Source organism: Oreochromis niloticus, linkage group LG8, assembly GCF_001858045.2.
Source record: "Oreochromis niloticus isolate F11D_XX linkage group LG8, O_niloticus_UMD_NMBU, whole genome shotgun sequence".
Lineage (NCBI taxonomy): Eukaryota > Metazoa > Chordata > Actinopteri > Cichliformes > Cichlidae > Oreochromis > Oreochromis niloticus.
The window spans coordinates 26,136,552-26,148,243 of NC_031973.2; the positions used below are offsets into that span (position 1 = coordinate 26,136,552).

The 11,692-nt window shown below is 39.3% G+C and overlaps 2 protein-coding genes across 2 annotated transcripts; both read left to right on the top strand.

Moving 5' to 3' along the window:
• Window positions 1-706: 706 nt before the first annotated feature.
• Window positions 707-5,966, top strand: rsph1 (radial spoke head component 1). The gene is made up of 7 exons (XM_005447928.4): window positions 707-883; window positions 976-1,089; window positions 1,389-1,494; window positions 1,648-1,738; window positions 2,061-2,196; window positions 3,215-3,286; window positions 4,701-5,966. The coding sequence occupies exons 1-7, from the start codon at window positions 833-835 to the stop codon at window positions 4,833-4,835; spliced, it is 705 nt and encodes a 234-aa protein (XP_005447985.1). The 5' UTR covers window positions 707-832; the 3' UTR covers window positions 4,836-5,966.
• Window positions 5,967-6,509: 543 nt separating this feature from the next.
• Window positions 6,510-11,610, top strand: adprm (ADP-ribose/CDP-alcohol diphosphatase, manganese-dependent). The gene is made up of 3 exons (XM_003438494.4): window positions 6,510-7,417; window positions 7,838-7,960; window positions 10,713-11,610. Exons 1-3 carry the CDS (start codon window positions 6,844-6,846, stop codon window positions 11,030-11,032), a joined length of 1,017 nt encoding a protein of 338 aa, XP_003438542.1. The 5' UTR covers window positions 6,510-6,843; the 3' UTR covers window positions 11,033-11,610.
• Window positions 11,611-11,692: the final 82 nt, after the last annotated feature.

Consider the following 11,692-nt stretch of genomic DNA (forward strand, 5'->3'; position numbering starts at 1 on the left):
GATTGATCTTGATGGCTCTAAGTGTTACAGAAGTGTTACTGTAAGTGTTACTGTATTATAGACAGGTTTGTGGTACTTGCAGAAGGGGGTGTAAAAATTGTTTGGGAGCAGACAGCTTGTAGTTTCTTTCAAGTTTTCTCACCTGTAATAATGATGACAACTGTAATGAACAGCCTGAAGCTGAGGCCTTAAGACCACTTTTTACATAATATTACTAATATCAGTTATTACTAGTATTTCATAGTATTATTTTCTTACAATACATTGTTATATTATTATTATTATTTTTTATTATTACTATTTATGTAACAGATGTCGTATTGTTGTACCTCTCTTCTGACCTCCTGTGTCCATGTTGATGACAATGTGGAAAAAACCATGTAATTACATTTGGATTTATCATTCCAGAGGACTTGATGTCACTGGATTTTGGTCCAGTTCTTGTGTAATATGGAATACCTCATACCCTTCCACTGAGATTATTGTTAACGAGCTTTCAGTGCAGTAGCTCTCACATGCTGTGTCAAGCCCTTTTTCCTGTCACTTTACAACAAGACTGTCAGACACTGTTGATGTTCTGTATTTTTTTTTTCAGCTTGGAAAAAAGCCGGGCGCCCTCTTGTGGCTGCGGCCGTCCAGTACACACATAAACATCAACACTGCGCAAGAGTCTTCTCAGGCAAGAGCGCGTCTGGGTCTTTAGCTCGCGTGACCGACGGTTGTCATAGCAACTATAAACTAGTAGGCTAAAAGAGGTGCAGGATTTTCCCAGTTTTGGGCGCTTCTGTTTAAACTAAAACTACAACACAGTTGATCAGAAACTAACAGAAACATGTCTGACGTAGGATCTGATGAGTTCGAGGATGAACAAAATAAACTCGGGGTGAGAGAATATAATTATCGTGTTAAGTGTGTTTGCTGACGACGTTGAACTAAAGCTCTTTGTAAAAACCTCTTTTGTTTTTACCCGAGCAGGAGTATGAAGGAGGCAGAAACGAAGCTGGAGAAAGGCACGGATTCGGGAAAGCTATTCTGCCCAACGGAGACATTTATCAGGGAGACTATCAGAACGGGAGAAGACACGGACAGGTAGGACGTTTGAGCTGGAACCCTGCAGTCCAAAGCTAAGAACATTCTGCATGTATGTGTATATCAGTGCATAAAGACATTATCTTTTAGATATAGAAAAAGCTGCTAAATTAGATAACAGTGTGGACAGTGCGTGAGAACACGCCGAGCAGTTTCAAGCAGTTTTCTCTTACTGCTAATTACAATTTTATTTAAATATTTAGTCCCAAAGCATATTCTTCTTAATATTTAAGGCTTTTCGCTGATGCTACCCGGGTAAGGACTAATATATATTTATATATAACCGCTTTCTCCATAAGGGGACATATCGCTTCAAGAATGGGGCGAGATATGTAGGGAACTACCAGCAGAACATGAAACATGGACAGGGAACCTTCTACTATCCCGATGGGTCCAAATATGAAGGTATAGCAAATCTGCTTTACATGAGTGTCCTGTGTACTTCTACCAGTCAAAATTATTTTTTATGCAGTCCTGAGATAGTTTTTAAAGCCAGCTGAAGCTCTGATGTTGGTTTCAGTAAGCTAAACTCTTACCACTGCCTCTTCTGACTGCCAGGGTCGTGGGTTGAGGATATGAGACAAGGTCATGGTGTTTACACCTACCCCAACAAAGACACCTATGATGGAGAGTGGCTGCAAAATTTGAGGTATGTCACAAGAACTGCAATCTCAATTGCTATAACAACTTGTAATGGCAGAAGGAGTCAGGGTTTATATTAAGGCTGGCTTTATATTACAGCTTTTTATGTTTAAATAATTTACTTTGATTCAACAGTATTAATACTCTAGAGAGCAGGACTTTTTTTCATGTTGAAATGCAGTCCCAGAAATGCTGTAAGCATGCCACGTCTTTAACTTCTCAGATGTTTGAACTTTTTTGAACCAGCACCGACATGCTTTTACTTTGAAGTTAGTTGTAACTAGATACGTTAAAAGCTACTTGAGTCTTTGCTGTTGTGTGATTTCCAGGCACGGACAGGGCATTTATCACTACCACGAAACCGGCTCTAAGTTCAAGGGCACTTGGGTGAACGGCAAGATGGAGTCAGCTGGAGAGTACCTCCATACTAACCACAGATTCATGGGCAACTTTATCAACAACTATGTAAGTTTTATTTTTATAACATTTTCATAAATTGGTCAATGATCAATCAAAATACTGAATATGTTTTAATGTAGCCTGTGCATGGTGTGAAAAGTGGCAATGGCCAAGATGATTATCATGATTATTGTGAACACTGTTAAGTTATGTGTGTGTTATTTGTCATCACTATTCATTGATTTTGGTGACAGAAATTTCTTTTATGACACCGCCCTCCTTATTCCCCTAAATTCAGTGCATCATTCATTCTATTTATTGCACCTGTGTGTATATTTATGTGAGGGGACAACATCATTTGTGCAGTAAGTTAACCATTTTCCTGGAGGCTTCATTAGTCACCGTGCTTAGTGGGGATTTCAGTGAGTCTTTTCCAAGCTGGAACACTTTAATGGACTTTCCTTTTTTATTGTACTCCTATTTAGCAGAATTGGATTAATATAAAACATAAACTACTACATAATGGTGTGCTGTAGCTACAGTGAATTATCTCCAGCTATCTGCATGATTTAACAGTTCTATAGAGTTTGAAGTATGTTTTAATGCAGAACATTTGTACTTTTACTTCAGTGAAAGTCTAATTTTACAGGAAGTATGTATACTGTAGCATTACTACTTTGATATAAGTAGAGGCTTTAGGATAGGTGCATCTTCCATAGAGCCATCAAGATCATGCCATTCATCACGTAATCAAAAGGTCAAAGGGTCATAAGAAGGACTTTTTAAGGAAGAACAAATGGTGTGGATAAGCCCATTTACTAGCCTTACTAGGCAGATTTCCATTTTAAAACAACTCATTTTTCTGTTTTTAACCACAAAGACAGTTACATTACTTGGCTCCATTCTTGCCTTATGTACACCGTGTTTTGTTTTGTGCCTCACTGTTCCAAAATGACATAGATCGGTGTGTTCAGTGTCAATCAACAAAAACAACAATCAGTTCTTATATCATTGGGATCTGTGTCATTGTAAATGAGGAAGACTGTACCTCTCTCCCTTATTATCTTCGGTTTTAATTTTGTAGCCGCTTGGGCCAGGGAAGTACGTGTTTGACATCGGCTGTGAGCAGCATGGAGAATACCAGAAAGCAGAGCAGGTAATTCCACATCCACACAATTCACTTGAACAGAAACACAGTGATGTTAAATATTTACCCCCTTCCTGAGCTAGTATTTTTTTCACACTTTCAGATCATCGAACCAGTATCAGACAAAGCTAGCCCATGTACTAACAAAATTTTTTTTTAATGATTTCATTTATTAAGGGGAAAAAAGTCATGGGATAGATCATTAAGGTCAGCTAATCACAGCTACTGGTTGTTCTGAGACGCAGACTAAAGCACAGAGGAGACCAGGCCGTTGCTGTAGTTGCACGTACACTTTTGAACAGTCTGCCTCTTCAAATCAAGACCTCACCAACACTTCTTTAAATTGTCTTTAAAACCTGCTTGAAGACACATATTTACGCGCTTGCATTTAAATGTGACTTAGTTTTTGATACTTTACTTTCACTTTGTCTTTTGTTTGTCTTGCTCTGAGTTATTATTTTTAGTGATACATAAATTTGGTCAGCCCTTATTGTTTTTAAATCTGCTTATAATCCAGTGGTTCCCAAAGTGTGGGGCCCGCCCCCTAGGGGGGGGGCGCAGAGCCATTGCAGGGGGGCGCGGGATGAAAAGAAAAAGAAAAAAAAGAAAGCTTGGACAATGCTAGCATAATGGACAGATTTTTGACGGGGCTCCCACACAAACGCAAAGTAGGAGATGAAGCATCGCCAAATATGTTTCCAAACCAACTTCCTTCCAAGCCAAAGACTAGAAAATATGGTGAAGCATATCTTCCCTTTGGCTTCACCTGCACAAGTGCCAAGGTAGGTCTCCCCTGCAAAATTAGTTTCCCTGCGTCGGGAGCAGCGCTGGGCTCTCCAAATCACGGACAAACAGGATCCCACATTCTTGATTTTTAGTTCACAAACACTTCTTGTAATAACTAACTACTCCTGACATTAAATGTCAGATTTGTGATTTGGAGAGCACAGCGCGTGCTTTGGACATGTTAGTAACATGTCCAAAATGTCAGGAGTAGTTAGTTATTACAAGAAGTGTTTGTGAACTAAAAATCAAGAATGTGGGATACTGTTTGTCCGTGATTTGGAGAGCCCAGCGCTGCTCCCGACGCAGGGAAACTAATTTTGCAGGGGAGACCTACCTTGGCACTTGTGCAGGTGAAGCCAAAGGGAAGATATGCTTCACCATATTTTCCTGTCTTTGGCTTGGAAGAAAGTTGGTTTGGAAACATATTTGGCGATGCTTCATCTCCTGCTTTGCGTTTGTGTGGGAGCCCCGTCAAAAACCTGTCCACAGTGTCCAAGCGCTCTTTTTTTTCTTTTCTTTTCATACCGCGCCCCCCCTGCAATGGCTCTGCGCCCCCCTAGGGGGCGGGCCCCACACTTTGGGAACCTCTGTCTTAGAGCATTTTCTATCTGTAGGATTCATCTTGTCCTCTCTCCAGTCTTTCCAGGACAGAGCTGAGGGTGAGTGGGATGGGCTGGCCTCTGCCACTGTTCTCAAGTGGATTCCCAAATGTGTCACAGGCCTAACAACAGGAATTCCTGGGAAAGAGACTTCAGGTGAAATTCAACAGTGATGTGCAAGCCGTGATTGTACAACTACAAAGTTGTAAAACTACTGTCTGATAGCAGAACCCCGTACAGAACGATCTTCTAGCAACCATAGAGATTTTGAATTTGAAAACATTGAAAATGTTCATTAAAAACTTTAAAAAATGTTCAGTAAAAGGATAACATTTAATAAGTAATTGTTTGTATATTTGTTTTAGGGCTGCACAATTAATCAAATTTTAATTTCGATAATGATTTTTGCATGGGCAAGCATGATTGATTGATATTTAAATGTATGCTTCACCAGTTAAAATGCAAAGCAAAAGCAAATCAGTTGCTTCCTAAATCAGTGCCGGACCACCCGCTTGTGCAAATCATAGTTTTTCCCTGCAGCTTTAAATTTCCTGGACTAATGTAGACGACTAACATTACCGGTATGTTAAAGAATTTAAAAATCACCAAAATTATGAGCACATTATGAGCCTGTGCCTCCAGGAGGATCACCTGGAACAGCCTCGTTGATTTTAATTTTGCATTAAGTTTCGGTATATATTTTTTTCTTGATGCAAATAAGGAAGACAAGTTTTATTTTGATGCAGATACAGATGTGAGCATGTGAAAGCAGTGCTATAAAATTAAATGAATAATTGGGACCAATAAAAATGAAGATGGCTTAACAAACCAAAGGGTGACATCATAAAGCATCAAGAACATAGGACCTTAGAATTGGAGGGGGTAATTTCATGTTTGTGACATTTCCGTTGTGATAAGCAGATCAAAACTAAACTAAGGGGGCAGCGGTGGGGGAAGGTGTATTGATCCTTTATGCTGTTTAGTAAAAAGTACTAATACCTCACTGAAAATACATCACTGTTTGTAAAAGTCCTCAAATTGAGATTGTTTTAGCTTGATTTAAACTGACACGAAGGTTTGGCCATAAACCTCAATGAACTGAAACAATGCCGTAAAGAAGAGTGCTCTAGAAGTATTTCACAAAGATGCAAGAGACTAATTAAGTTATACAGAAATCACTTCCAGTTATTGCTGCTAAAAGGTGGTTTTACAAGCTGCTGAATCATGGGATGTATTTAATTTTTCACACTGCTTCTGTATTTTGGCGTACATTTGTTTAATAAACATTTACACTGTGTAATATATCATATGTTGTTGTTCATCTGAGGTAATATTTACTAAGGACTTCCTCATCTATATAGTTTTCAGAAGATTATTTCATTTTTTTTATTAATCTTTTGAGTATACTTGCAGTTCTGCTGAAAGACAGAACTGTTCTGTCTAACATTTAAAAGAAAAAAAAGAATAAAAGTTTTTGTCTGTTGTCTTTGCTTTATACAATTTTAGATAAAACTTTCTCCTTCATTATAGTCTCATAGCTATGTGGAATTTGTTGAAAAAACAAAACAAAAAACTACTGTATAGCCTGTTAGAATAAATACCTGAGTGGAGGTAAGATGGAAAAGATGTTTTCGATTCATGAATGTCATTTATGACTGTCAATTTTAGCAAAATGATAAATGAAAGTTAGAGCAGATTTTTAAACATGCTGTGAACTCAAACACAATATTTTTTAATACATTAATAGAGACCTTTGTTGCAGGGGTAGCATAGGTAAATGAATGTTTATTTATATTCTCCACAAAATTAATACATTTGTCTTTAAATTTCTCTACAAATATAGAAAAAAAAAGGAAAATGTTAAAGTATTCTCACCTATGTAATAAAATATACAATTTATGACTAGTCTATAAAGCCAGTTTCCACATTTTCACTTCATGTGTGCTGCGATGAGTCAGTTTCGCTTGCAGCATTATTTCGAAGGATGCCGGAAGTTGTTTTGTTGCCGTCAGTTTCGGTTACGTGCTGGCTGCTGCGCTGTCATTCTAGACAACAGAGGAAATTCTGGCAGGCAGTCAGCATGTGAGGGGGTGGAGAGGATACCTGCGTGAAGTCGGTATTTTCATCTTCCTCGTTAGATATAAGGGGCGCACTCAAGCTAATCTGAAGATAACACCAAGAATGGACGACTGTCGCCAGCAAACGCTGCTGTTTACGTTCGGCGTGATAGCTGACATTCAGTACGCAGACATCGACGACGGCTTCAATTACACTCGGACTCGTAGGCGATACTACCGAAGCGGTCTCCAGCTCTTGAGAAATGCTCGGAAAAGTTGGTCGGAATCACGTGTCAAGCCAGCATTTATTCTCCAGCTGGGAGATATTATCGACGGCTTTAACAAGCCCAAGGCCGCCTCAGAGAGCGCGCTGAACACCGTGCTGAGAGAGCTGAGCTCCTGCCCCGCGGAGGTGTATCACGTATGGGGAAACCACGAGTTTTATAACTTCAGCAGGAGCGCGCTGCTGCGTTCAAAGCTCAACAGCACGCTCCACACTGACAGGAGCATGAGCACTGCCCCGGCCGGCTCGGGCGTATATGCTTACAGTTTCAGCCCTTTCCCCGGGTTTACATTTGTTGTCCTGGATGCCTATGATGTGAGCCTGCTGGGCAGAGAGAAGGACAGTGAACAATATGTCGATGCTATGAATTTAATAAAGCAGTATAACAAAAATGAAGACCTCAACTGCCCTCCAGGTATGCTTTACTGATAATTACAATATTAATAATACAAAAGTAATTACATTAGCCCAGATATCAACACAATAGTTATTATTTTCTTGTTAAAACAAGAAAATCATATTTAAGATTCGAAAGAAGATATAAATGGATAGATATTCCTAAGTAATAGGAATATGCATGTAGTATAAAATGCAGTAATATGTATTTAGTCTATTTATCGCCTTACTTAAACAACTGACATTTCTCAAATGAAAATGTAATTTATACCAGTGAAGGTATCAGTAGGACAGTATGACAGTTATGTGTTTTAGTAGCATAATTTGTAAATGAGGGTCAAACGACAGAAAACAGGTTTTACGGATTTACACTTGTTACTGACTAAACTAGCTTGCGACCCACCAACTGAGTTGACTATGGTTTGTGTTTTTGTTTCAGCATTCAACAATCTCATGCAGAGATTCACAATGTTCAATGGTGGGTTCAGTAAGGACCAGCTGGACTGGTTAGACTCTCTTCTATCATCAGCTGATGAGAAACAAGAAAAAGTCACAATTGTCAGTAAGTAAAACTTTTAAATACGTTCACTGGACCAAGATTTGCCTTAATTTCTCACGGCATAGGTGTTGGTAGGGCTGCTCGATTATGGCAAAAATGATAATCATGATTATTTTCACTGAAATTGAGATCTCGATTATTTGACGATATTTATTTAACAGTAACAATGTATTGAATAATGGCTTTAAAGATTGTCAAAAAATAATATAAAATAGTGTGCAAATACTGATTACAGTGCAAATGTTTGCAATATAAAAAATAAATGAAAAATGGAAACATCTATGTTTAGTGAACTTCAAAATACTGCACAATATTTGATCCACGTCTGACTCCGCGAACCCATAATGTTTCCACCAATGTTCCCTCAAATCTTTCACGTGTCTGAGCGAACACACAAACTCCCTGAGCGATCCCTTGGACCACTGTGAGCGACATCAGACGTGTGCACTGTGGTCACGCCAGCATCTAATCCATCCAAGTTACATGGTTTATTAAAATAATCAAATCACAGCATTTACATTTATGTTAGACTACTTTTAATTAACTGCTTTAGCCCACTTACAATGAAAATTTAAAAAATCCTGTTCATGACCTGTGTAGTATGTTAACACTATTGGAAGTAAAAATAACTTGAACTCCAATTTTGAAAACACAACTTTCTTTTTTTTTCATAAAGCTCTGACTTGTATTATGAGTCTGTGGTCTGGGAGAGTCTGTAACTCTCTGTCTGCCAAATACAGTATATAATGACCAATGTTGGGCAATTAATTATATAGTTACTACTTCAAAAAAGTAACTCAGTTTGGCAAACAACAAAGTTTTTTGCAGCTATTTTTTTTTTTTAATGCAGCCAAGGCGTTTTTTTAAATAAACATTTCAAACTATTTACAGAACAATCAGCTGTTCTGCATCAAATCTGATGCCACACAAATTATTTGTGCCACTCCAAAAAATAATTTCTGTCCACTATGAGATAAAGGAGAACAACAGCCTGATACCTGCAGGCCTGACAACAGGAGATGTATCACTGCTGTAACACCTGTAACATTCAGCAGTCGCCTCATTGTTCTGACACACACAACAAAACTATTGACTACACTACACACTAACTACACACTAACTACACACTAACTACACAAGATTTGCGCTAAACGTCTCAAATCTCTCACATCTCAGAACACCGCCGTCACTCCTAAAACTTCCCCCCGTTTCTTAACAACTAGATGCCGCGTTGCCATATCATTTTTTGATTGGTCGACACGGTACTTTTTTCGACCAATAGGAAAGGGTGGGGTTTTTTTTGGTGTTGTTTTTGCTCACAGGCGGAGAGTGCTTTCGAGCGTTTTCCTTATAAAACGCCGTTTTTACCGTTTCTTCCCGTAGTAAATATAAACAACGATAGTATTCAGGAAGAAAACCAAACATTGCATATTTTTTTTTTATCACAACTCTGGTTTTACGTGGCCTATCAACACAATTAAAAAACTGGTATTAAGTCCACACTTTTTCCGTCAATTGTTCCGTCTGTCCTGCTCACATCTCCAATGGTTGTCGACGTTGTCATTAACGTGGCTTCACTGCACATCAGCCACGCCGCTTTGCTCGCTAAAACACCGGTGTCGGCACATAAGGACGCTGTCATAGCCTGTCAACGATGTTGACTGGCTGCGTATATACGAATGTGAATCGCATTATTGGCTGGACTATAGGATAAGGTGGCATCGTTCTAATCCCATACAGGAGCAGCCAGTCACTTACTGACTAACACTGCAAAACAGAATTGTTAACGTTTTAATTTTAATTTCAATTCACGTTAGATTTTTTTTGTGCGCAACGCAGATTTTCTGTGCGCAGAGACCGTGCCAGCAGTGCGCAATTGCGCACGTGCGCAGCTTAGAGGGAACATTGGTTTCCACACCACTGAAGTCGTTTTACCTCTCTTTTCAACCAACGGCATTCTTTCTTCAGCAGCCATTATCCTCTCCTCTCCAAATAACTTCTGCTTAGCTTTCCGAGCTTTCCGAGCTTCCCTTGGGTCCTCTTAATTGTTGTGACGCGTGTTCGAAACGCAGAGAGTTGCGCTCGATTTGCCACACGGAGCAGCGCGAGGGAGGTGCTAATAATCGGCTCAGTCATTTTTAATGATCGTTGAAAACCCAGATCGTAATCGAGATTAAAATTCGATTAATTGAGCAGCCCTAGGTGTTGGAAACCTTCCCACGAGATTTCAGTCCATATTAAGATAAGAGCCTCATGCAGTTGCTGCAGCTTTGTCAGCAAAATAGCAAAATGTCTGTGATGGGACTCTCCTGTTCCACCACATCCCGAAAGAGCTATATCTGAGTGGCGTGCTCCACAAAGTAGTTTGAGATGATTTGAGCTTGGTGACATGGTGCATTATCTTGCATTATCTTTTACTGTCCAGTTTTAATGAGCTCATGCAAACTGGAGCCCTAGTTTCCTGCTCTTAGCAGGAGTGGTTCCTGGTGTGGTCTTCTGCTGCTGCAGTCAATTTCCCTGGTTCTAGGTTTGCAAACTGCATCCAGCACAGAACCAAGAGCATTATACTGCTAACAAAACACCAACCCTTTGCAAGCATCTGGACAAACAGCATGCTAACACAAAGGTAGCCAAGAACCCAAAGTGAATGTATGCTGATCCCAGCTCAGCCTGATCAGAGCCTGATCTTCAACATTTCAATGCTTCTAGTACAATTTAAAAGAACTCGTGTTTTTATTTTTCCCCCTTTATCCAGGTCACCTCCCCATCCACCCAGAGTGCACAGATAACATTTGCCTTGCATGGAACTTTGAAGAGCTCCTGGCCGTCATACGCTCTCACACCAGTGTGGTGTGTTACATGGCGGGACACGCCCACGACGGTGGATACTGCCAAGACGAAGATACAGGAGTGCACCACCTGACAGTTGATGGGGTGATTGAGACACCACCTGACAGCAATGCATTCGCCACAGTCTCTGTATACAGAGACAGGATGGAGCTGAAAGGATACGGGAGTATCACAGATCGAGTGTTTCTGTTTCCATCCAGACAAAATGACACATATGGTAATTAAAGAATCACAACTTTATCACTTCTGTCTTGAAAAAGAATTATTGAAGAATTATTTTTTCTGTGAGTTCAGTCCACAAGTTAGTTAGTGATACACGTAGGAACTAATTGGAACCAATAACATTCATCACGTAGATTTTTGAAAGTGTCCTTTTGTGTTTAATCACACCCGGACCTGTGATGGAACTGTTTGGATTTTGAGAAATGTTCTTCAGACTGGGAACTTGAAGGATGTTTCTCTGAATAAGTGGGAATATTATGAGTACAACTTACAAGAAGATAGTGTTCTCGCTGCTTTCCACTTTACAGCACTGAGCTTTTTAAGTTATTTTCAAATGGAAAAACAAATTAGGAACTATTTAAGGGATTGTAATATGATGTTATGAAAACAGCAGCATACTTTACAAATACAGTAGCTCAGATATTCTATTGACATTTATGTTGTCTTTTAATTTATGACAGCGTGTGAATGATAACACACCAAATTGGTGACAACACTTGATTGAAAGTGTTTGATTAAAGCTGTACGAAATAAAGTGAAAATAAAAATGTATCTATGCTCAGTGGATACATTCAATGCTACTGTTTCTTGCATTGTGTGATGTGTTCGAGTTAGTGGTAAATTAAAAAAATTGAGACATAAGGTATTCATCATGGGGTGGAG